This window comes from Mycteria americana, chromosome Z, assembly GCF_035582795.1.
Source record: "Mycteria americana isolate JAX WOST 10 ecotype Jacksonville Zoo and Gardens chromosome Z, USCA_MyAme_1.0, whole genome shotgun sequence".
Classification (NCBI taxonomy): Eukaryota; Metazoa; Chordata; class Aves; order Ciconiiformes; family Ciconiidae; genus Mycteria; species Mycteria americana.
Window position 1 is genome coordinate 78686032 of NC_134396.1, and position 26665 is coordinate 78712696.

General features: G+C 38.5%; 1 protein-coding gene across 5 annotated transcripts in view; it reads right to left on the reverse strand.

The window, feature by feature from the left end:
• SKIC3 (SKI3 subunit of superkiller complex) overlaps positions 1-26665 on the reverse strand; it is a 49416-nt gene that overhangs the window by 1775 nt on the left and 20976 nt on the right. For 4 of the 5 annotated variants that reach the window (XM_075488597.1, XM_075488595.1, XM_075488594.1 and 1 more), the window contains 23 exons: positions 25757-25859; positions 24772-24948; positions 23660-23804; positions 23414-23492; positions 23239-23300; positions 23058-23114; positions 21892-21960; positions 21003-21077; positions 20233-20374; positions 18952-19045; positions 18259-18336; positions 16880-17004; positions 15903-16026; positions 13383-13601; positions 12471-12543; positions 11677-11730; positions 11459-11570; positions 10033-10161; positions 9273-9394; positions 7274-7432; positions 4394-4546; positions 2481-2611; positions 659-782 (listed from right to left, as the gene is read on the reverse strand). In XM_075488597.1, coding sequence (XP_075344712.1) covers positions 659-782; positions 2481-2611; positions 4394-4546; positions 7274-7432; positions 9273-9394; positions 10033-10161; positions 11459-11570; positions 11677-11730; positions 12471-12543; positions 13383-13601; positions 15903-16026; positions 16880-17004; positions 18259-18336; positions 18952-19045; positions 20233-20374; positions 21003-21077; positions 21892-21960; positions 23058-23114; positions 23239-23300; positions 23414-23492; positions 23660-23804; positions 24772-24948; positions 25757-25859 — 2606 coding nt within the window. Of the gene's footprint in view, positions 1-658; positions 783-2479; positions 2612-3445; positions 3739-4393; positions 4547-7273; positions 7433-9272; positions 9395-10032; positions 10162-11458; positions 11571-11676; positions 11731-12470; positions 12544-13382; positions 13602-15902; positions 16027-16879; positions 17005-18258; positions 18337-18951; positions 19046-20232; positions 20375-21002; positions 21078-21891; positions 21961-23057; positions 23115-23238; positions 23301-23413; positions 23493-23659; positions 23805-24771; positions 24949-25756; positions 25860-26665 lie in introns of those variants that run through there. The other variant, XR_012773476.1, reaches the window with a different exon arrangement.

A 26665-nucleotide genomic window follows, 5' to 3' on the forward strand; every position in this document is an offset into this window, starting at 1 on the left:
AGCTCATCGTGCCAGTGGCAACAGTGAGGAGATTATTAGCAGAGTGTATTCAGAGTTTGAGTAGCAAAGTGATTCCAATTACCCCAAAATGAACCACTCCCCTTTGCATGACATGAAAGAGCTGTGTGGATTTGTGAGTTTGACCAAATACATTTGTCAAGTACTATCAACAGAAACTACAGTACGATTCACTGTGTACTGAAAATAACGTACCATTACATAGATAATAAAAATCTTAAGTACAGGAAGTACAGCACTCTACTGTTCAGATCTTTTGGGCCAAGGATACAACACTGTTCCAGCCAGGCTAGAGGGAATTAATATTTTCGGTGCATTAATATGTCCTGGTAAAATTCTGATAAAATGGTCCTCATGTCTACTGAAGAGTCACAAGTAGAGTTCCCACCAGTTTGGATTAGAGAGAGATTTTACTGTTTGTTTTTCATTAGTATTGCATGGAGGAATGGAAGACTTCCAAACAAACTGGATGCAATTTCTAAGCTGACGTACGTTTTGTCAGTATAGAATCCTTAAACATTGCAACCTCTAGAGCAGGCAAACCAGCACCTCCCTAGCCTCCCTCTACCCCACTTCCAAGTTGCAAGCACAATAGTCAATGCAAATAGATTGAATTTCTGTACAAAATAGACTGTCTTACATCTATTAATTCGTAATCATCTTTGGCATACAGATGTTGCAGGAGGTACCAGCGTGCTACTGACACTATGGTTTCTGGATTCCCCGGTTGATATACCACTCTTTCCAACATTCGACGAGTCTCCCTAGAAGCATAATCAAAACATAATTCAAATGAAATGCAACTGACTAGGTTGCATGTAACATACCAGTATCCCAGAGCAAGCAACAATGATCAGGAGTAATAAGGGAAGTTCCTTATTTCCATACCACTCAATAAAGTGAGGGAGCAGAGTTGTACGTTCCTTTGTTTCCTACGTAGGTGCATCTAGAACGCTAAGGAGTACTGCCACCATTGTTACACTTAATGTATTACACTCAAGTTAGTGCTTTAACTAGCAAGGAACCCAAACTAGGTTGACATAGCAGATTTTATGACTGCTACGATAACATGATAAACATTGTGCTGTCTGTGAACTCAGCACAGCCTCTGATTTCAGTATGTGATGTGCTGAACAAGTAAAGCAGGTATTCTCCTGTTTAAGAGCTAAGAAATAAATCTTTTGGAAGACAGTGCACCTGAGAGAAGCAGGTACCACAGTAAATCTTAATAATCCCAATATAATTTAACATTGTACACAAATGTACTTAATCCAGGCACTCACAAAAAGTACTGCAATTCCTGCAAACCCAGAGGCAAGATGTGAAATTGCAGAAGAGAAGGAAATTGGAATAGAGTACTACACAAAGTCTAAAATTCTATTTGGCTGATACTACCTTCCACCACCGCCCGTTTATACCTAACCAACACATTTTCAAATTCACCATGTCATTAGAAATCTGGTAAAAACTGGCAATTAAGTTTAGGGATGTCATATTCATTCACTGGTGCTCCATCAGCTTTGGCTCTTGTTCCAAGAATTCTGTCCTTTATAAGCAATGTGATTTTCCAGTACATTGTGATTTAACAGGCTGTTGAGAGGTTACATCTGTTTTTTGTTTGTTATTTGTAATTAAGATTAATTTCTTGTTTCAGGATTTTGAAACACCTAGGCAGATCAATTAGATCTTGTGATATACCTTACTGTTCATGTAAGTTAATATCTGAAAATTGTAGTAAGACTGATTTTTATAAATGAGTTTTCAGCCCAATTTTGTTACAACTGACAACCTTCATAATCATATTAAGCTGCTGTCACCTTCTTAAAAGTCCACAGAGAAAGTAAGCCAGTTTGTTAGAAATATCCATAAAACCAGGTGAAATTACATCAAGAATATTCCAATTTTCCATAGCTTAAGCAAAAATACTATAAAAGACAAACTAGACTTATTAACCAAACTCACAAAGTAGGAGGCTTCCAAGCCCCCTCCCCCAGATCTTCCTCGCCTTCCTCAAAAAGCCACAATGAGCACCTGGTTGTTCGGGAATGAACACAAACTTTGACTGTGAGCCCAATTTAGGATGAAAATGAATCCCAGCAGTAGATAGGGCAGTGATACCTGTTTCCACTGTGCTATTTAACAAGACCTTTGAGAAACGTATAGTCTTCCTGATTAATTTACTTAGGTAACATGCAATTAAAATAAAAGTTGTCTTACAGCTGTTTTGCTCTTGGTATGAAGTTCATTGACAGTTTTTTTGAGGAAAGGAGGAAGATTCTGCTGCTTGCTGCTCCCCACACTACTAACTCCTTCCTCCCTCTCTCTTTTAACTGCCATACTACTTCAAGAATTAATTCCCGTTTTCAATTTTCTTATAGTTCTTGGAGTTAGATCGGGGGTAATGACTGCTTTAGATACCTTTAGACAGTGCGTTCCATTTAAACTTAACAGACCATGCATACCTTGCTCCCATTTTGCGATTATACTGTAGCAGTGCCTGCAGGAGAGCTGCCAGGGGGCAAGAAGAAAGTTTCAAAGCTTCAGTTGTTGCCTCCTGAACCAAGGATGGCCAGTGCTCATTTGAGACATTAGCCTATGATAAAAGGGGAGGACAAAAAAAAAGGGGGCTTTATTGTAGTGTATAGTGTAAATCAGTTTTTGTTCGCAGCTCTTTAAAGAACAGGTTTAATTCAAGCTGTTCTGAGTTATATAAAGTATTTGGCAGGTTATAGAGAGATTTCTTAAAAAAAAAACCCCAACAACAAAAAACCACAGTAGTTAGAAGACACTGGAAAAATCACGTTAAATATTCTAGGACCAGTCTTGCCAGCACTCCACTTGCTCGTTTATGCAAAGAATCTTTTTAATTTCTCCATACATGTTTTAGCAATGCTCATTTTAACCACAAATCCTTGTTTGCTTTTCAGCTTCTAAATCTTCATCCCATGTACAAGAATATTCCAGAATGTAGAATTTACCCCCAGAAGTGACATCATCTTTTACCAGAAGTAAAAACCAACTCCAAGATGGCAATTATCTAATAGAGCAACTATTGAACAAATCTCTGTATCTTTTGGCTTAAGAAAAACCTTATTATCCCCATTGTGTCCGGATAGCATTCAAATTACTGTACTGGAAGGGATGCCCAAATTTTCATTTGGACAGATAATTGGGAGACAAGCAATTTTCAAACACAGAGCCTTCTTGGATCTCAGCAAGGTTTTCACCAGGCTTTTGTACATTTCGTTAAGCCAGTGCAGATTAGAGAGGCCAACCAAAATTCATGGATGAGCTGCTCTGCTCATGCACAAAGCCGAGATGAGATAATCAAACTCGTACTAATCACATTTTTAAACAAAGTCTTGTATATTCCCAGGCAATTCAGGCCAGCATTTGAAGAAGTAGTATTAATTAAGTTAGAGGGTACCTTGCGACCTGTGGAGACATTTAGGAGGTATAGGAAACAGGGAGCAGACCACTAGAAAATGGCCAGAAGAATCATGGGAGGAAAAATCCTGTCACTTGACAAATTCTGCCGTTTGAAGCATATGGCTTGTGAGAAAGAAACTTGTCTACACTGAGGGGGATTCTCTTTTCCCACCAGAAGCAACAGCTTTGCAGCTTTATCCTCGGTAAAACTGACTGCCTTTTCTCATACAAGCACTCAGGATATATGGGGTTCCTTTGCCTGATTTTGATTATGGCTGCTAGCTCGATCATCTGTTAAAATACATGAAAAAGTGTTAGCCAAGATCACAGCATATTCTACCTTTTACACCAGGCTTTAAAGAAGTCTGGTAGTGCACTTCAAGTTTCTAGAGTGACAATGCTAAAAGAGAAGACACTCGCCAAGAATTTGAGCTATGTTCACCTGGCCCCTCAGTGCAAGGAGAATAATAATTTTCTTTATACCACAAGATACACTTTCCTTAGATTGTTTTTATACTTCAAGGCAAGGCACCATGTATAGAAATGACCATACAGCATAAAGTTACTTGAAACTTGACTGAAGTCTCCAGGCACCAGTGCGGGAAAAATGTTTATTAAGGCAGTTGTCAGAACAAGAGAACAGAGACTTGAAGGGTACGTCAATTTGGATGATCAAACTGAATCTGTTATTAGAGAAATAAGCCTTATTGAACAAGTTAGCTTTTTATGTACACAGCGGTTCTATGTGATTATTTCGCAGCAACTTCTCATACAAAGAAACCTTCTAAAAACAGTCCACTGCCCCTTGCAGTCTCATTTTATTCTCTGGTTGTCATTCATAAAATGCAAACTCATTTACACAGGGACTTCATTTAAAGACTGCAGAAGCCCTACATCCCATGAACTCCTGTGAAATCATGCAGTTATGTAATTTTGATTATCCTACCATGCAGATTTCCAGTGCGAGCATAGCTAGCCTGAGCAGACTGGATAACTTCCCGTTCCAGCTGCCCTGCTGTGACGCCAACTGCAGACTCTTTCTGTAACACATCTCTGCTCCAACCATCATTCTTTGAGACTGATACACTTTTGCCAGCCACTGAAAATAAACATCCAACAAAATCAGTTATGGAGCAACCAAAACACACATCCATTAGGTAATATCTTTTAGTTCAATTTATGAGAGTACCACAGCATACTATTAGCTAACACACTGCCACCCACCCAGCCCTCATTCCAACAACTTACTGCGCACCACCCTGCAGGAAAATGTAGTCTGCTGCAGAGCTAGCAGTACACCTCACTACAGTAACTTATTTCCGAGTTCCCTTGACCACCCCTGGACAACTGTTTGACAGCTGTCTTAATCTGGAGATCGCTCACAGGTGAACAAATAACGTGACTGGCTTTGTGAAAGTCATCCTTCAGACTAGAAGAGCATTGTGTGGTGCCTCATTTGTCTCTAAAAGTTCTGTAGAGGTTAAAAGATAATTTTTCCTCTGGAACAAAGGTTTTTCCAGCCCATTTGAGTAATGCCATGAACATGAAAGACATTACAGTGTGAGCCTGAGCTCAGATGATGGGTTGGGCTACAGTTTCTGACCCAGAAGGGTCATGCTGGAGGAGGTAGATGGGGCTAAGGAAGTAGACACTGGGATCTGTGCAGAGTTTCACGCCGCTGCTGCCTGCTGTGACAGCAGAAGGGGTCCTGGATTTGCTCATGAAAAGAAGGAAAAGGATTCTAACTCCTCCCTCTTTAATCCTGTAGTCACATCACATTTTTTTGAAGCAGCCGCAGCCACAAGTTTGCAAATCCCTGACATGTACATGATATGCATCAAGATGTATAAGCCACATTTAGAAATATTCTTTGCTGGATCACCAAGCAAACAAAGCAACTTCTTAAAAAACAATTCCCTTGATTTTAAGCAAAGGTCCTTAGACTTCTGCTAGCTAAAGACTGCCTGGTGTTAGAAGGGGCAAAATTCTTAACCCTTTCTGGTGCATAGAAGTTATTTATCATTAAGAAGAGGCACACTAGAAAGTATTTATTAGCACTAGTGAGACTGTGCATCCTTGATATCAAGCTGCAGGACTGCTTTGTAAAGTAAAACATCCATTCATGTGCAGAAAAAAAAGCTTTCCTTGGCTGCAGTTCTTTGCAGCTGAAGATATCTAGCACCAAAGATGTGAAGGAGAAGACAACCCTCATGCAAAGGCAGAACGGCAGCTCTGCCAAGACCAGCTTTTCTCTATTTTCCTGGTAAGCCACAGCACAAAAAGTAGAACAGCCATCAGAACAGTAGTTCAGCAACACTCCTAAAACCTGCAAAACAACCATTTAGACAAAAGCCAGAAACTTAAGCAAAAACCAAAGTTAACGGCCCCTCTAACTTAGTAAAACTGTAAGGCATCAGGATGGATACTTCCGAGTAAGACAAAACGTTTATCAAACTCTTAGGAAGTCTAGAGCCAGAAAACATAAAAGCATAGATCTATCCATTAGGAACAGATGTAGCAGCCAGGCTTTTTCAGAATGCTATCCAACCCCTGAGAAATATCTTCTTTAATTGAAGACTGAAAAGATCTTCCTGAGAGGTATCTATCTGTGGCCTGGGTTAAAAAAAACAAAACAAAACAACCCCTACCTCCCTCCAAACCACATACACTTTCAGTTCACTTCTTCTCCCTGCTTCTAAGCAAGATGACACTTGGGTGTGCAAGGGATGCTTGAACAATGTATATAAGCCCTAATCCCATTTTCAAAATATATTACTAAAATAGAGGATACAATCATATTTTGCATGCCCCCACATTTTGCAAATCCAATCTGAGTTCTGCAGTTCAGAAAGATGAAGCCTCACAAGCGAAAGAAAAATGCATCAAAAAAAGCACCTTTCCACAAATGATACTCTCATGTTCCAGAAGGGAAGAGGCTCTGCAGCCTTATAACAAGTGAGATAATGATCTCCACAGCAGCCTTGCACTGATCTTCTAAAACTGAAATAAACTTTAGCAAATCTTATCACAAACAGGGTTTTATTTGTTCCATAGGCAGAGGGAGCATCATAAATCCTGCAACTACATAAAGGAATCTAAAAGTTCACGGAACTTTTCTAAACAACGAGCTGCTAACGTTGGTAAAGGAGGATAGTAACTGTAACTAACAGCAACGGTAGGAAATAAATAAATAAGTATGCTGCATCACCAGGAAGATCTCTTGGCATGTGTGAGACAGACTTCTCAGATTGTCTCACAGAAGCAGCACATGAAGCAAGCTATAGCACGTTCAAATTAACTAAAAATGATCTCTCGTGGAAGGGAGTGAGTGAACACTGTTACTGGGAGTGATTTCCCTGTATACTCAACTTACTCAAAAGAACAGTGACACCTGACACCAGGAGAATATGGAGAGAGAGACTTACTTATTTGGGTTTTCAGACCCTAAATAAGGAATTGTATATTACTATGTTAGGAAACTATTTTCTTCTATCTATTCTTATGGGTTATGAAATATTTCACTGGTTTCTGCTCACATGCCAAGACACAGGACCCTAACGACACAGGTGCCAGGAGTTTATCTCAAGTTTGTAATTCTCCTGCTTCCATGTCTGCTTGCTCTTACAAACAGTCCTTATTATTTCAACTATTAAAGAAAGTTAACATAACATTACAACTTTATAAAGAATTGAATACAAGCTGTTTTTTCTGTCACTGGCTGTCAGCGGACAAATAAAAGCAAACAGGGAAACAAACTCTCCCCCACTTATAGTGCATACTCTGCTGAGAGCAGCACACCAAAGTCAGGGAGAGAATCCACACTTACTTGCCAGGCTGCAACCGAAGCTGAACTGGTCATGACTGTCTTGCGAAGCTCCTCCAGGATGGTGTCAGGAAGTTCTTTGTGAGACTGCAGTAGCTGCTTACACTGAACTTGTCTCAAAAGCAAAAACAGAGCTGGGTGCTCAGGACAGCTTTTTAAACCCTAAAACCAAAACAAGGCTCAACATGATATCAGAATTATCATTTCCAAATATCCGAAGATACTTTGATTCTTCCATTTCAGTCTTCACAGAAAACAGCATTGAAAGCATTCTCAGGAAGCTTACAACGTGGCATTTTCCTCCTACTCTGCACAAAGGAGAGTTCCAGGAATTGATACATGAAAATAGAGAATGTTTTTTCTGTCCTTGAAATACATCTGAAGTCTATCCTAAATTCTGTACCTGTCCTACCCTTAGAGGTTTCTGAAAGACAAATAGGTAAATGGCAGAGCTCTAGTTCTCCGTTGGCTTCACAGTCATTACAAGTTTTGAGCTAAGGAAGGCAAAAATCTGTCCTGTGGCTAAAAGTGACCTTGAGTATGTTCCAACCAATTTCAGTTCTCCCAGTTAAGGTGCTTTATTCTCACAGGAACAGAAGCACTTTACTAAACACTTCTTCTTCAATAACAGCAGATACCTATAGAGTATTTTTCAGAACAAACTCATGCAAAAAAGAAAAGACAGAAAACTAGCCATCTGTTGCTTTACCCTTCTCAGGTGAAGCATGTGAAGCTTCTGCAAGTCACATTACATGTTATTTTACCTGTTCAAATCACAATACTTCCAAGAATTATAACTCAAATCAGATCTGTTCTAAGAAACAACACTTGTACTTTTCACCTATTTTTTTTAAAAAAAAAAATATGTTGTCTGTGAGTCCTTAACAAGCTGCTGCTTTGCAAAGAATGCACAGACGTGCAGAGACTTTCTGAAACACAATAGAAGCTGCTGGTATTTGCTGCTGTTTTCCCCCATAAACAAGTGTGGAATCACACTGCCTGTCTCAAACTGAACGACTGCAGTGCCTGACTCATCATTCCCAGCTATATTGCTTTCTGAGAATCCTGGGGTCCAAAACTGTCAGTGAGAGTTTGTAGTACCGGAGGGCGTTACCTCTTGTTTCTTCACAAATTGCAGGCACTGAATGTTCTCTCCCCAAGCTATTTAACTAACACAAAACAAGCAAAACCCACCATAACCTTCCCCCATGCCCGGATACCAGATAACAAGGATATATCCTTGTTAATGTAAGACAGGTCAGTAGGCATGCTGGCAAGAAAAGGAAAACACCTCCTCACCAAGCAAAGAAAGAGACAAGGAAGTACTTCCCCCTAGAAAACCAGCATGTTTACAAAATCTTTTTTTGGTGTTGTTTTTTTCTTTTAACTCCCTTCCCCACTAATACAAAAATGCCATAAGCAAGGAGCACATTTGCATGGAATTGGCCATTTTCCTTAATGAAAGTCAGGGATGTGTGCTGCTGAGTCCAACTGGTTTTTTGCTTATCTTTTGCCAAGTCATGAAACACATACAGATGCACACACTTCAGGCTTGTTAACACCCCAGTCCTCTTTCCCAACTGTGTTGCCTCAAGACTTTTGTTTTTAATAATTAAACTTGTAGCATCCACTTGTGACTTGGAAATGGAGTACCAACACAACAGAGCAGAAGACATTGAAGTCCCCTGCAAGCCTCGTACCTGGACTTCTTGCCTTGAATTTCTGTAGTGTTTTGCGTAATAGTAGGCTAGTGAAAAAAGGCAGGAAGGGCAGACTTAGCTTTGTCATGTCATACGCTGCTTGTTTCAACTATTAACACAGTTTTGGTGTTGCAAACAGAGTAAGTATCTTGGGGAGGGGGGAAAATGCTAACAACTATTGCATCTTGTAGCTCTGATGGGATAGACAGTTGCTAAATCAAAGACTACCTTTTTGTAAAATGCACACAAATCATGATTTCTATACAATTCTACCACAATCTGCCAGTACGATGCCATCATACCTTGGTACAAAGAGCTTCAGCTTCTGAGAGTTTACCAGTCTCCTCTAGACTGGTAATAGCTTGACATAGACACCAGTCTTCAAGAGTCCGGATATAATTATGTGGAAGGTTATTTTGTCCAGCTGCAAAAACAGATAAAACACTTAACCAGATTACTGTTTATGCTGCAGTGCCATACCATGTCACATGCTCTAGATCTGGTAAGGGAGAACTTTTAGGAGTATTAACCTGACATGGCTTCCTTCATTAGTAGGAACATTAAGAGACAGTAAAAGGAAAAGCAAGAAGAGGCAAAAAAAGAATACACCATTTAAGTTAACGGTTTGAGAACAATGAACCAAACATGGAATTTTAATGCCAGTTTTCAAAACACTATGGACATTGAGCAAGACTGAAGCTGAGGTTATCCCTCTACAGGAAAAGTTACAGAACTCAAGAGTACTTTAGTCTTTCCTTGTAAGCAGTGTTCCTGTGCTGTAATACATTCATCCATCCGTTTAGGCATCAGAGTTCAGAAGTACTATTTTAAAAAAGCATTTGAGGCTTTGGAGGGGAAAGCAAGCTGCAATTAAGTAATTAACCCTAGCTGTGCATTAGGATTTAGCATTTTTATGTGATAAAATACAGTTACAGCTCAAACCACTACTAAGCAATTCTCAGCTTACTTTCAAGTTTCTGAAATTCAGAAGAGTATTACTGCAAGCTCAGAGCATTTAATTTTTATTTTATTTCTTTAAACTAGAAAACTTGTATAGCTTACTTTTGGCTGAAACTGTAGATACAAGTGTCATCTCTAGATCTGTTCGCTTCGGCTGAGTGTTTTTTAGACAGACCACGGTGTTTTCAGCATGACAGGCTGCCATTAGCACTGCCCAGGCAGCAGGATTATCTAGAAAAGAATGGTTAAAGGCAACTCGTGCCCATTCTAAATATGCTGGTAGTTCATTTGGAATGGTCTTTACCAGATTAAGCATAAACACATAGCCATCAATGGAACCACACACTAAATAAGAGATAGCAAGAAAAAGGCAAGTAAGTCAATCAGACCCTTACATCAGCTCAGCCCAAGGCAGCTGATAACTATTTGCCTCTAACTAGTAAGATTCTTCAAATTCTAAGACAAAGATGCCATTTCTAAAGCCAACATATATTTTTCACATAGCCACTGGTGTGCTAACCTGAAGCTGCCAGTTTTCTTCTGACTACACAGATTAAACTTGACTATCACTTAGTGCTGCATAACAGTGGCAGTAAAAATCCCAAGATGCCATCCGCAGCTTTCAGTCATACAGACTCAGTCTTGCCTGACCACTGCATGCAAGTTACGGTGATAGGTGCCTACTTCTAGCGTCAGCTAATTCCAGTGCCAGCTTTACCCTGACTTAGCCCTGTGAAGAGCAACTATGACTGGAAGAGTGGTCTCTGTCCTGAACTGGACAGAGCTCAGTTAAAGATTTCACCCATGTAAATTTTCATCCCAACGATAATGAATTTTGCCAGCAAAACAAAAGAAAGCTTAAAGATCTAACTAAGTAAAATGTAAAGTATACTGCTTTTGAATAGCAGTCATAGTCTTGTGTGTACCTGTAGGAAAGTAATTGAAATTTTTAACTTGCAGCCACACTAATGCACCAGAGCAAAATTACTGCAGAAGAAACAAGTTTTGGTATTTCCCTATCAGGTGCAAATTAGCACTTGAAAACCCCACTAGATTTGCGCTTCATACATTTAATGAAGATCACCATTTAGTAACAGGCGAACAGTTGCCTGTAGTTCATAACCAGCATATTGTAACAGAACATTTCTAATCCAAATTCTCAAGCTAGATGAATAAATCACTTCTGCTTGGTGCAGCATACTGACTCTGAGGGAACATGGGTTTTTCTTTTTTGTCTAATATACAAAATAATACTTATCTCTTCTCCTGCTGAGGGATTAACAAATTGCCCATGCTTTCAGAACAAGCCTTAAAACTCAGCGATTTTTTTCGTCTTGTCTAGTCTAATTCCCTGTGTCTAAACTTCAAATGACAGTTAAAATTTCAGCTCTAAGCATTCTCCCCAAAACATACACTGACAACCCAAAACAACAGAACAACCCAAGGAAAGTAGATTTTTTTGTTAGCACAATAATTTTGTTACTGATGAGTAAAAAAAATAACTACTGTGTTTGAGAACAAGAATAACCTGGACAGAGGTGGATTGCCTTCTGAATATTTTTCAGAGGATCGTTTTTCTCATCTTCTAACACATGACATCCTGCTGCCAACTGATTAACTGCAATATTCAGCAGGACTTCCTATAAAACAGAACATAAAAGTGACTTAACACTACAAGTGATCAGATGGAATTAATTTCAGGATTGCTTATGGAATTATAAAGTCGGCATTTTAAGAAAGCCAAACCTTTCCATGGTTTACATCAAGTACACGTGCGACGTTTCCTGCCACAGCTCCCCCCTGTAAGATTAAAAAAAAAAAAATTGATTTGATTATATGACTGATTAAGACATTTTATACAAAATGTATTGCCAAGATCTTTGTATCTTTGTTAATCAGAAATACAGAGTTTGCACAATGAGATCTTGCTTGCCTATAGCATGATTTCTTTACGAAAAATTAGGAAGAGACATTCAGGATTAGAGCTTGTCCATACGTTGTGTTTCTAATTTTAGCCCCATATAGAATGGGGTTTGTTTTCAGGTGCTATTTCTGTTTATATAATTGACATAAATTAAGACAAAGAGTATTTTTTTGGAAAGGAGCTAATAATAAGCATAAAAGTGGCAAGGAAATACTGGCTAATGTGAAAAGTGAAATTGACTAGATTAACAAAATTCAACATACATAAATCTTAATATATATTTATATACACACATACATATGTATAAAACTAAACAAAAAAACATATACATAGTACAGCCTTTTCTTGTTGGAATAATTCCAGTAGATTTTTCCTGTAAGTTTATTTCAAGAAGATAAAGAATTGCTAACCCATGAAAGATGCAAATATAATTGGATATGTAATTTCAGTATGTACCTGTGCATTGCTCCATATGTGCTTGTGTATGTAAGGCCTTAAGTTTTCATACTAACTAGTGAATGTCCATGTACTGAAGGGTGGGGGTTTTTTTAGTGAAGAAACAACACAGACTACTCAGGATGTAGACAGCACATGTGTATTACAGCAATACACTTACTTTTGACTTTTGTGGTGCATACAGTGGAACTAGTCGAGACAGAAGAGACCAGAGGGCAGGATTATCAGGGTTACTGGGAAAAGAACAACGATATTAGACTTTCTGGTTTAGATATGAACATGGTCTCCCATGACTCAGTAGGCAGTTGCTATAAATCCCAAATGGATCTTTTTCTATTATGAAAACAACCCAGTGTGGTTGAAAATAGACATGGGTAGTAATTTAAAACAAACACCACAATATTGAAGTTATATTGCTGGCTAAAGAAATAAAATGTACCGTACACGTATCAATATTCATGGGAAGAAAATAAATAAATTCTAGGACTACAGGTCTTGTCCTCGTAGTCTCAAGAACAACAAATTTTAATTGCAGTTGGAGAAAAACAATTTGCATAAAGAATAGTTTCTGAAAACACCTGGAGAGGCTATGAGGTGTGGCTTCCTTAAAGGCACTGATTAAAATTCCCCCTTTCTATATTGCTAAGGCCAATCAAAACACATTTAAACACAGACATTTAGCTAACAGAATGAACAGCTTCAGAGGCTGTTAAATATTAAATAAAAGCCCTAGAGGTTTTCTAGGTTGAAGGTTCTGCTACATATGATCAAAAATGCTTTTATAGCACAGTGAACTGATGTAGCTACCAAAGAAGCCACCAAAACAAAACAAGAAAATCCCAAACAAGCCATGAAACTTCTGCCTTTGATCCCATAAATCAGAAAGCAAGCTTCTGTCAACTGATGCTACAACCTTAGATGAGGACTTCAGGTTTGAAGAACAGTTTTGGGGGTTTTTTTTGGGTTTTTTTTTTTTAGAAGAATGCTGAAAGTGAACAGAAGTTTGCTTACTATTCAATGTAATCAAAGCAACATATTTACAAAGCAATCTAAAGAAAGACAAAGCACATACCTGTGTATTGCTTTGGAGACTTCTCTCTGGACCTCCACATTTCTACCTTGCAATGCATAAACAGCAGATGCAATAAGGCACCTCTCATAAATCCTATCCTCCCCTTTTTCATGCTTCAGTAATTCTTTTAGGGCTGCTGTTGCAAGTGTAGCATCCTGCTTTACCAGCCCTAGTGTGCACAAGGCCTTCAGACTTTCCATACTAGGTTCCTTTAATGAGCTGTAGAATCAGAGAGAGGGAAGGAGATGCTATTTTGGAGCATAAATTAAACTTACTGTTAACATTACAGTATTTGTTACTTCTGAGTCCTCTTGCTCCTATGTATCATGTATGGTATACAGAGATAACAGCCTCTCACTGTGGGATCGTGGATCAAGCTAGATCAGTATCCTTGAGATCTCAGGATATGGAAAACAGCAGTGGTTATGTGCTGTTTCAGCACTCAAGCTTTTAATGTGTAACCACTTGGCAAGACTCTGACACATTAATTGTCCTTCAGGAGCAGACATAAAATGAATGGTAAGAGACAAAGTGTAACACCGACAACAGTTTTCTTTTCTTGAAGATGTTTGTACTCTTAACTACTATCAAACCTGAGTTGTAGTGTGCCTATTTACAGCTTTGCAGCAGAAATCCAGGAAAGAAAAAAGCCAGAAATGAGCCTGCTGCATAGAACTGCTCTTTCTGAGAACAGGGAAGTTCTGAGATTATGCCTTGTTTACATCAAGATTTGTTCCAATGTAAGGTAGTTTGAGCATGCTTTCCACCATCTATTAGCTTTAGTACCACTATCAGTGGCACTGTTCCATTCATTTCATTATGAGAGGCAGTTTAATCTCCCATCAATAGCATTCCAAGCTTTACTGGAGACCTACTAGATACAGTTACTGATTTTTTTCAGCAAATTTTTCTAGTATAGGTGGGAACTCTTAACTCAAGTTTATCCCCTGATCTTCAACTCTGGTGAAAACAAACAGTGAGCTCAGTACAAATAACCAAAATCTAAGACCTTAGCTGATGTACTAGTTGAAGGTGTTTTTACAATAAAGGCAATTCAGTAAATTGCAATACAAACTGAATGGAGGCAAAAACCAAAACAGTGCATGGCAACAGTAATTTGGACTTACTTCACTGTAATGTCCTAAACATAACTACAGAATGAAGTGCTGCTTACTTTCACTTATCAGGTGACTATAGGTTCCTAATCAAGCTTCTAATGATTCTTGCCTTCAAAAAAAGTCAAGAATGTAAACTTCCAATTCTATGGTTTGTTTTCAGTTCCTAGCAAGAGAAATTTCTAAGAGCTGTTAAACATAAACTTAACATACTGCTGGCTGTTCATCTGGTGCAAAGGTGCTGCTCTTCAACAAGTAAGAAGTGGGATTCTATCATATTAGCTATAAAGACATACTCACTGCTAAAAATCTCTGTGCCAAGCTGGCCATGAGAAAAGAAGAAAGGCGGCTTCTTTTTCAAGGTCCTACTCAGGCCCTTTAAGTCATCTAGCATAAATTCCAGTCAATAAAGACATCTGTCTGTTGGACTAGAATGCACCATTTTTTTTATTACTAAAATCCACTGTATACCTTTGCAGCGCTGTGCTTTCAGTTCAGGTCTGGACATACTCACTGCAGTATTACTTTCCTAAACCATTTACTACTTTGTTTTTCTTTAAACACAAACAACTAATGTCATGTAGAAAATTCTCATTGTTGATGTTTATGACAAAAATAGAAGTGTGCAGTGATTAACAGGATGTAGGAAATATCAGGTCTCTAGCTAGTTAATCATCAGTTACTCAGGATTTAGAGTGTACTAGGTCATGGACTTTCATGATTTCAGTAACTTCAGGAGTCTACTGGCAAGACAGAGGCTGTACAGCCACTAGTGGAGTTCTCTACTGACAGAGAGTTAATCCTGAAAGGCTGAGATGTTAGCTCTTAATCCATAGCTACCAGGAGACTAACAAAGATTCACAAGCTTTTAGCCTCCACAGCTCTGGGGAAAAAAAAAAAAAAGACATTCATGACTTAAGTGAACAACTGATACAGATCTGTTTCTTTTCATGGGGAAGATACAAGATTGTCCTTGTCTATGACACTTGGAACACAATTATTCCGGAGATTTCTGACTATTTAAACTGAAATTGTTTTCATTAGTCATTTAGATTTCTTACAGCTAAAGAGCAAAAATATTGCCTAGTGCTTAGGACAACTACAGATTAATATTATCTTAAAAGATAAACCTATTAAAACTACCATTCAATGATATTAGACATGCAAACTGCCCAGCCCACTAACCCTTCCGCTCCATACTGCTTTAAGAATATGGAAGAAGACACAGGCCATAAAACAAAACAGATATATCACATGAATAAGCTTAATAGAACATTGCATCCACTCCCACTTTTAATCTGCAACACAAGAAGAAAATATCCACCTGAGATCCCCCAAAAAGTAAATCTGAGGATTCAGAAGTACAACAAAACATCATATATTGATTATCATTCCCTCCACTCACCATTTAAACAGCAGTGCCTTTGCAGCATCCACTTTGTTCTGTTTATACTCTATTATTGCCAAGGCAGTCAGGATATGTGCTTTATCTTGTTCAGACTCAGCAACAGACAAGGCTTTTTCATAAGCTGGTAAAAATTCAAGACACAGAATTGAAGCAGGAGGAAAAATATGTTTATAAAGCCTCTAGAAAGGCATGATATTAGAACACACACACAGGGGCACTTTTGTTTCAGATTCACTATATTTTCACACCTCAAATCACAGGAAGATGACAAAAAAAGTTGACTAAGACTTTGGAAGTAACTGTATGTTGGGAAATGCCAAATTTACAGGGCTGTTTAGAGCCTGGGAGTTGTTTAATATGTAGCAAGTGGAAACAGAACTGAAAAGCAATATTGGGATATCCAGAAAATACATTAAAGAATACAGTTTAAATACTCCCCTGTGATAGTTTATTTATGAAACAGTACTTCAGATGGGCACACATCACTCCAATTAAAAACTAAGAGTTATTTAAAAAGCTGAGCTGGCTGCTCCTTTGCGAGTCCTTACACTTCTACACTGACAATTCAGTATACCTTTTTGTGAAGTGTTACATCTTAGCAGTGCAGAACATGACGATACAGCACTTACATTTAGCGCTAAAGTGCTTTGAACAACACATTAATCTTCTACCCAGAACTGATTTTTCCAGGAAAGCCATTTCATTTGAGAACAAGGGAAGCTAGGAGCACAACAGCTTAATGGACAAGAATTAAACACTTGAAGAAATGTAGCTTCCCTTTGTACATTTTAATAGTTCTAGCATCCTGCTGAACAGCCTAATGATTAAAATAGTTGTGGAATTGGTACTTATGCATTAGGACTGCAAGAGTGAAACTGAACTACAGCTAGGTTGGTCAGACAAACAAATTTTGATAAGATTCATCTCAAGAGAAGTGTCCCATCCATAACGCTTTGAATTAGGCAGATGCTCACCTTTGATACTTTCTTTTAAGAGTCCTTTCTTGAAGTAGGCTAACGCTATCCCCACAATGCCATCAAACTCAGTCAGGGGTGTTGATGTGTAAACCTCAATGGCCTTATCACACTGACCAAGGGCACTGTAAAAACAAAAATAGTCACTGGTATGAAGGATGTAGCAAAAGCTGCTATGATTCAGACCAGTAACCTCGTTTCCACATCAGTTGTAAGCAGACATCTGGAAAAGAGCAAGATTAGGACAAGAATGTGCAATACTCCCCACCCTCCATCTGTTATAAGCAGTTACTCTCTCCAAATATCTGTTGGAGAATAATTGACAGGAAAAAGTTCTCCCCATCTGCATGACAGCTATATGTAAGGATATCACTTAATGGCCAACACAACGGAGTGGGAGAAAATAGCAAAGGAGAAACACGAAAGAAGCAAAGCAGGCAAGTGCACGTACAGACAGAGATATAGCATTCTTGTTCTAAGACCACCACGGAAGAAGTTATACAGGATTGTGTTTATTAGAACTAGTTAGTAGTTACTGGAGCTTTGCTCTTGTGTAAGTTGCACACAGGAATCACCACACATACAGCTTGGACCTGACACTTCAGGAAACTGAAGAGTTGCTTCTAAAATCTTCCCTGAAGTTAAAGAATGAATTATCACTTTATGACAGCCTAGAAGTTCCAGTGTCATGTACAGAAACTTAAGAATATAGCCCTAGAGAGCCGACAAAAATCTAATTAGCAGAGCTTGAGCTATCTCATACCAAAGAGAAGTTTGAAAGTCTTCATCTATTAAGACTTGTGTCCTGAGTTCCCTCAGAACCAGAAAGGAATTGTGAAGGGAATTTAGAACTGTGAGTAGGATTGCAGCAGAGAGGGTCATCGGCAGAAAGATCACATACATGTACACAACACCCCAACCCCACATGCTTCAGGTTGTACAAGTCAATACAAATTGAAAGGGCAGGTAGAAGGGATTGCGAATAAACCCTGAAGCAGCTATTTTATTCAGACTAAGCCTACTGTGTGTCTCAAGTGTGGAGATCATTAAAAAATCAATTTATTCTGGAGACCATACAACAGCTACATTGTGCAGACTATGTTAAGGCACTTAAGTATCAAGCTAAGGATAAGTGAATCACTGATATGTTGTAAACTGTGAAGACATACAGCAATTCCTTGCAATCTGATATTTTTTTTTTTAAATACCCATTTCTGGAGCACATACAAAGTTCAGACAAACTTATCTACAATTAAGAATGATGTTTAATAGATTATTTTTAGCAACCACCTTTCACCTTACCCATGTTTTGCACCACTGCATTCAGTACATCCAAAGCTGAAGTGAGGGGCTGGGAAAACATGTCAACAAACACTTACCACAGTGACCTGCCATAGTTTTGCATTGCTGTATTATATTTCTCAGTATCTTCAGAGTTTTTCAGCAATGAAGCTGCCCTGAAAATAACCACAATTAAGAATAATTACCATCTGACTATAACATGCATAATTTGACAATAGTTCTCAGAGCAGAATGGACAATTGTTTTATGCGGAAGCTTTTCGATGCTAATTAAGCTTTGTAATTGTAATGTACATGTAACAAACAGAGCTTATTTTACAGTTTTAATGCATCAGCAAACATCTTCATCAAATATGGTTTCCTTCGCCACCTCCCCATACCATTTGAAAAGGAGAGAAGAAAAAAAACAAAACAAAGCCCAACCACCTCCACTAATTAGAATGGTATAGAGACCAAAACTAAAACGGAGCTAACCAAAATTTCACTTAAATCCCATACAGTGAATTAGGTAAATATCCTGGTAAGACACTCAAGCCTTGGAATGCCTTCTCCAGTTCTGTGTTCTGCATTTCCAAATTTGCAGATATTTGAACATAAGATATAAGAACATCCCCACACCTCCCCTTACAGTACACTTAGTTGCAACACACTGTTGAATTGAGAAAGCAAGGTTTACCAAAGGAAATGAAAAACCCTTAATTTTTCAGCTGGTACAGGGAAAAAGAGGTCAAGGAGCTTCTATCAGGAGACTTTTCAGGGTGTATGGCTTACCTCTCATAGGCTTCTGTTGCCTGCCTTTTTAGATGCAGATACTCATTCAAATAACCAAGCATTGTGAAAGCAGACGCATCATCTGGATTTCTTTCTAGAAAATCAGAATTGACAATATAGGAGAACATGATCAGAAAGAGCTGTGAAAAAGCATTACAAAAACATTGCTACATGGATGCTACAGTGTATACATATATACAAAACACTTTGCCAAGTGGTTCTGTCAGTTGCTACTGGAATCATTTTGACAGGCTGCAGCCAAACAAAGAAGAGATACTAAGACCAACAACATGACATCAGGTTAGCTCAAAAATGTTTAAAAATCTTACGACACAGCATTAATGCACTCGATATATTTTAAGTTTTTCAGCCTGCAGTGGTTTGGTTTTTTTGTAATGAAATAGGAAACTATTCAGCTTGTATTGACTCTAGTAAAAATACTAGAAGAATCTTATAGTTTATTTTAATACTACAACTTCGAAATGCTTATTAGTAGCTAAGGCACAGGTTTGTCAGCTGTCATCTGACCTCAGACTTCTAACCAGTTTTCCCGGACTAGAAAGGATCCCATAGGCCCCTCCTGCAGTCTGTTTAAGAACAGGGATTTCACAGACAAACAAATAGTGTCTCATGTTTATCTCACTTTAAGTGCTTGCATCTTATTTTGTAGCTCTCAAAAATCAGGAACATATTACTCAAAGGATTTCTTTACTGTAATAAACGCAGATTAAAGAAAATCCACGTTTGCTCTATCGACCTTCCGGTCTAGACACACACAGGCCCACCCCAACAGGGAGGCCACAAGCGCTTGGAACCATGCCCAAGAACATGGTCCGTCTCCTACTGAAGGTTAACACAATCATGTGCTTGAGGTTATGAAGTTACACAGCGCCCAGGAGCAGGCTTCTGCCAAACATCAGGGCACAGGGACAGAGGAGCTAGCGTCTATCTGTACCTATGCATACAGACACACCCAAAGGAAGTCCAATAGCAAACACCTGATGGCAAGCGTGACAAGGCTCTGGTCCTTATTTTGATCAGCCTTTGAAACAAGATCTGCTGGAATGAGTAGGAAGACAGAACTCACATCTATTTCATCTTTGCCTGATAATAAAAATCAGTGGCCCACTTACCCTGTTTTGATTACTTACTTTACAGTTCAAAAGCCTCTCCCCCCAACCCAGCCAGATCACTCTTTGCCCGAACTAGTACAGGTGTAGCCATTCATTCTGAATGCATCTCTTAGGCTTGACAGGTTAGTAAGGCATTTAAATTACCTACCTGTATATTTGCTCAAGACCACCTGGGCTGCTGGAATAGCATTCATTTGAACAATGTTGTACAGATATAGTTCAGTGTTTCTGTTGCTTTTATCCTGCAGCGTTGAACATACCCAGTGGGCATAGCCTTTTGCTCCCTCAGTCTCAAGAAACAAACAAAAAACCCCAAAATAGGAGTCATTAAACCTGCTCAAGTAACAGTGAAATAATTAAAGATTATAATAACAATTCTGTGGTTTAAGGGCAGAGTCTTGGCTAAAAATCTGCATCAGTGTTAAGCAGGAGAAGAAAACACCAAACTGAATTACTCCACACACAGTTTAACTTGTCATTTGGGCAAAGAGAATTCTTACATTAACATATCGCTGCACCACTGGAGGGATGACAGATGAAAAAAGGTGTAAGAGAATGTAAAGTCCTCCACTTTCTTAGAACTCAGGGTACTGGCAATATTCTTGCTCTCTCCTGGAATAGTTACAATTTATGCTTTTGATCTCTGTCCAATTCTGTGGAACATCAAGAATGTTTTTTCACGACTTATGGAGCTGATTTCTTGGACCATTTGGACTAAAGCATTTAATAAAATAACTGCCTGCTATTCAGTGCCAGCACAGGCCAGGAACAACAACACAGAAGTCAGACAATCTCATCTAGAACATGACCATAACTGTTTCATCATTCAAGACGTACCTAATTTTTAAAAAATTACATCACCTAGGCATAGAGATTAGATATGCAGAAACTTTGGGACAATAAAACTGTTATACTTACATGCATACTGAGTTCAGTGGTGTGCCTGAAGAGATCCATAGTATCATAGCTGCCTACTGTCTCTGCAATAAGAGCCTACAGAGAAGCAAGAGTTGCTGTGGTCAGGTACTTTAAAAATTATGACATTGACAAGAAACTCAGCACACGTTACGTCAGGCACGTCTTAAGTATTTAACATGAAGACACTTTCTTTTCCTCATACTCTCCAAGAAACATTGGTTTTAGGAATAAAATTAACACAAATAAAGGGTTCACAAGCAGTTTCCACTGTATCAGCACTTGAAACTTAAAGTCTTCTGCTGCACATATAGCGATCATAAAAGCATGAGTCACAAGTATTTCTAGTATTAATGGATGGCCTAGATACCAGTGGGTGCATATCCAACCCTCAGTGGTAGAGGGAGGAAGGCACCTCCCAAGGAGTAAAAGCTACTTTTGTCCCAGGTACCTTAGAGACTTACTATTTCTAACAGATGCATTAGAAGGGGGGAGGCTGAGAAGACAGTTAAGCAGCGCCATGTAACAAGCTAGGGCTACAGCTGAAGCTGAAATAACTAGCACCTTATGAAGACAGTGCTTTGTTGACGATGCTCAATAAAAGGCCTCAGAGCACAAACAGTGGTTGTTTTTTTAATAGCTAGTTTCTTACAGAACTCACAACATCAGCCAGGAAAACTTTATATAAAAAGAGATCTGATGAATGTATCTTCCATTGTATTACCACTATGGAAACAAAGGGTCACATCCACAATCAGGAAAAGTAGAAGCTCCCTTTACTTAAAACATTTAATTTTCAGGAACATGCTTAAGTGCTAATTATTAGGATGGAGTCCAAGTCCTCTGTTTGACTAACAACTGGGTTTGGTATTATGATTTTTCGTCATCTTACCTGCCCAATCCAACACAGTAAGTAAGAAGGCTCCAGAGACTGGGCTACCTTGAAGGCTTCATGAGCTTGCTGTAGAACCAAGGACAATAGTGCTATTGTACTGTCTGGCACGGTAACAGAGCACTTTTGAGTATACACAGGTATTGGCATGCAGTAGTATTGGAAGAGATTTCATAGACAAAATTAGGTCACTACTAAAAATATCTACTGTGCCATGGAAAACAATGCATTGCCCACAGAAATAACCCAATTTAGTCTTATTAAAAAAAAAAAAATCTTTATAAAATCAAATTCCCCTTCCCTTCCAAATATATTTCCTTCTTGAAATAGTTCAGCAGCTAGATTACCTCTTAGAACAATTACTATTTTAAAATCTGACTCTTGGACTATCCAGTTTTGGAAATTTGCTTTTGCTTCATGCAAACAGTTAAACAAACACATTTTCAAAATGGTAAAACTGATTACCACCCACAAATTATCTTTTCCATATGGATTGCTTATGTTTAGCGTTCCTCCCTCAATGTGGCATAAGGTGAACAAAGTCTTAGCATTAGTAGTCTTAGCAGTAAGCAGTCTGCAGTAACAAGTTATTTTTATTAAAAATAATTCTGAGCATCACATTTCCAATTAAATAATTTCTGTAATTCTGACCAGCAAATAGGAGAGGATGTAGTTTCAGCTGCATGAGAACTCTGGACTTCACTTAAGATGTAGTCTAATTTTTCTCCAGAGAACCTCTGAAGGTTACACAGAATTACAGTAAATCATATGACATGCTGATGAGCAGAAAGTAACTACCTATGGGAAACTCAAACTCAAAGTTCAGTTTGTGACTTACAATTAAAAGAGTTCTTGGTCAAACCTGCTGTGCACTGGTTTGATTAGCTACTTCTCAGTCCTTCCAAATACTTTTCATTCCATCCAGTTGCTTGGAAAGCAACCTCACCAACTCAGAAGTTCACTTATCCCCTCCAGAACAAATATTTAATTAATTTTTGTGCCCCAAGTAAGGTACACGTACCAATTTTATTTCATTCAAAGGAATTATGTTTCTTGCATCTGAGAGGGACGTTCTTCACTGTTTGCCCACACTCCCGCCCCTATACACTCCCTTAAAAAAAAAATGGAAAGGGAAACTATATATTGAGGATGGGAAAGAAAGTTACCTCAATGTTTCCAGTTGCCAGATACAAAACCCCCAAGTTGGTCCAGGCAACAACATTCTACACAGAACAAATAAAGTTAAAATCAATGTATTATTACTATATTCAAAAATAACACTGCATCAGGGGAAAAAAAGTTTTAAATGCCCACTTGAAACAGATGGCAGCTGCCTACAGCACTTACGATTTGCTCAGCTTGAACAGATTTGATGAACGAATGTTGAGCAAGAGCATAATTCCCAATAGCTGGGGGGGGAAAAAAAGGAGAGCTAGATTTAACTGAATTTCATAAACAGCATTAGTCAAGTTGCCTTCTAATTTAGGATATTATGGAGCTAGGGGTTTCGCTGAAGACTTACCACTACAGGAAGCAACTACACCAAGTGCATTCCAATAAAGATGATTTTTGCTGTCAAGCCTCACAGCTTTTTTGAGACACTGGAAGAAAATCAAATGTGGATTATATCACTAGAAGAGCAAAAATTAAGACTTTATGCACTTACTTATTCAGAGATGTAGGTTTTATTGAGGACAGAGAGAGTACACAGACAAGCACCAACACCAATTTAAATTTTAAAGAATTTAACAGGAAAAACAGACAATACCTGTAAAGATTTCTCTAGCAGTTCACTGATCTCATTCATGTCAGTGCCCATTGCTGTGAGGTGCTCTGCTTGTCGATAATAATTTATTCCAAGATCACACCATATGCTAGGCAAAGGCATCAATTTAAAAGCTCTGCCGTAACACCTACAGAAACATGAATCACAGAAGCATTATTCCAAGCCTCTCTACATGGAGAGCAGAAAGCTGAAAAAACATTCAAAAGAGTGCTTAAAAACCTAAACCAAACAAACATGCATAAATACAAACAAAACCAGACAAGAATGGAAAGCAAACAACAACTAACTGATTTTCACTCAGACAGTTATCTTCACAGAATCTATCCTGGTCTAAAGGCAGTCTGTAGTGCCCACCACTTGTGAAGCCACAGATGTGTATTAAATCAAAGCTGTGTCAGTTGCAATATGCATGCTTTTACTTAAAACAAACATCAGTCATTTCTGCAGTTAATCAGAACTTCCCCTAGGAAGTATTTGACTTCACATATTGTGGTTGAGATTTACTAAGCAGCTGCATTTCCTGCCTTATACATCCAACTGCACAAAGCTCAGAGGGAGTCAGAGAAGAGGCTACAGAAATACTACAAGTATTTTCTACCATCATGAGCTTCCCGGGCCAGAAACAAGGAATTCCCTGTTCCAATGTACTCTATACCCGATACTTAGGGCAAGAATTTATGACATTTTTTAAAGAAAGAAGTACAGACAGAAAGCTTAAAGTATTATCTTGGACTTTAGTAGTCCTGGCAGAATTAGTTAGCAACTACTGCAACCACTCCATTTAAAGAGGCACAATTTTTTGAATGACAGGCAGGATGTAGCTGTGCTCTGGAGACAGAAACAAGAAGAGCAGGTGCTAGATGAAGTGTTGACAGCCACTACGGCAATCCAGCAAATATATTCTGAAAAGAGCAGTGTAATTTACAAGAAGAATGAGACCATATTTACCACCTCATTAATCTTTGCTCAATATGCAGGTGTCAACAGATCAGCATGTTTTTCATTTTCTAGAAATGAAATAGTCTAGAATACTTCAAACTCTCTATATAGAGTCTCAAGCTGCATAGAAGCTCTTGATAACAAAAAATTATTACCTTCCTCCCAGTCTGAGCAGCTCACTTTTCTTCAGGATCTGTTTGTCTGCATTTTTACCCAGAAGGGATCCTAGAACTTGAACATTCACTTTGGTTGGTGAAATAACATGCACACTAGTACAGGTATCTCCAAGTAGTTTCCAGAGGCAAGATACATCAGGACGGTGCCTTGTTGCCCTGTAATTAATGATACAGAAAACCCGCACAACACCCATTCAGACACTTCAATATCCTTTTCCGAAAGAAAGTCCACGACTTTGAAGAGTGGCACAAACTCAAATGTAATCAATCAATGAGCTGTTTGATTTTTTTTGATTCATTTTTCTTCCTATTCAAGCTATAGGTCTAAAAGGTCAAAAATAACCAAAAGAAGAGAAACTACAAAATGCCAACGTATCCCAACTTTGTTGGGACTAAGAGTCAGTTCTGAAAATTAGCCATTATCTGTCAACATGTCAGCTGACTACACCCACTCTTGCACTTCAGGGCACTACCATGTTACATTACAAGACATGACTCATCTGCAGAAACCTGATGGACCTTCTCCTATAACAGCAGCTATCCCAAGGTTTAATTTAGGACACTAAAGCATTTTGTATGAAATGCAAAACAAAAAGATTGAGGGAGGGAAGGAAAAATTTTCTCTCATCCACCACTTTTGGTAGAAATCCCCTCCTCCCAGACCCATATATGCAGGAAGACCAGCTGGAGAGAACTGTGTGTCATTTCACACTTGTGTTATCATCAAATGACTGTATCTTTAAACAGAAAGAACAAAACTCTATAATTACCATTCATTTAAGCAGCCTAAGTCCAGAATGCATTATTCAAACCATGTTCAATAAGCACATGCTTACTTCTAGATTAGAAGCCTGGTCCATTTGATTTATTTTAACTGAAACTCCTCAAACACTTAACTCTTATTCTTCTGCCTGTCAACCCACAATCCCAGCAGAAATTAAATAACAGAATATTTAGTACTAACCTTGTAAAAAATTCAAGAGCCTGCTCTATGTAATCCACAGCTTTCCTATCAAGATAGTTATCAAGGGCTGATCTTGCCAGCATGAGATAGCACTCACCAAGTCCTGAAAATAAGAGAAAATATCCTCCATGAAAAGAGATGCTTTTATGATATGTTTGATAAAGGGAGTGGGGTGGGACAGTGGAAGCCTGCTCAGTGTTCTGCTTGATATAAAGATTTATACCCTGCACATGCTATGCCAAAATCAAAAGACCCACAGTGCTCACCACAGACACTTTGCTTTTAACCTATCCTGTCAAGTGTGAACTGTAGAATAATTTGAAAATGAAAATAAACCTAATTAATTATTTAAAAAATAGTATTTAAGCTTTGGGTTTGTCCTCAAATATTAACTAAAGCCCTGATGAGAAATCTGCTCTGCATTGGTAAGTCTTTGACAAATACACCAACTTTCAGATCACACGAGTCAAAAATCATTGCCAAAACACAAAAAGAAGAAAGAATGTCAAGGTAGGCAAAAGGGGAAGTCTTCTTTGAAGAAGACTTGAAATCAACATTATTTAATCCTATTTATGTAAGAATTTACTTCATATGGAAATAAATCCAACTGTTTAAAAAGGAACTGCAACTAATGCCACAATTGCTAGCACTTTGGAACCAACAAGGTAACTGCTTGGTTTACACCCTTGCAGGCACCAGCAGTGATTCTGTCTGGCAGTAAGTCACTGGCTATGAGTACCATTCATTCTCAGTATTATTTTCACAGTTCTGAAGCTACCTTCCTCATGTTATCGTACCCTATCATACTGAACTACTAATCTCAGTAGTCGTGTTTTGTAAGCATCTTTATCTTGTCCCCACTAGGCATTTGTCTTGACCACACAGAAGTCCCAAGATCATGAGCTTCTC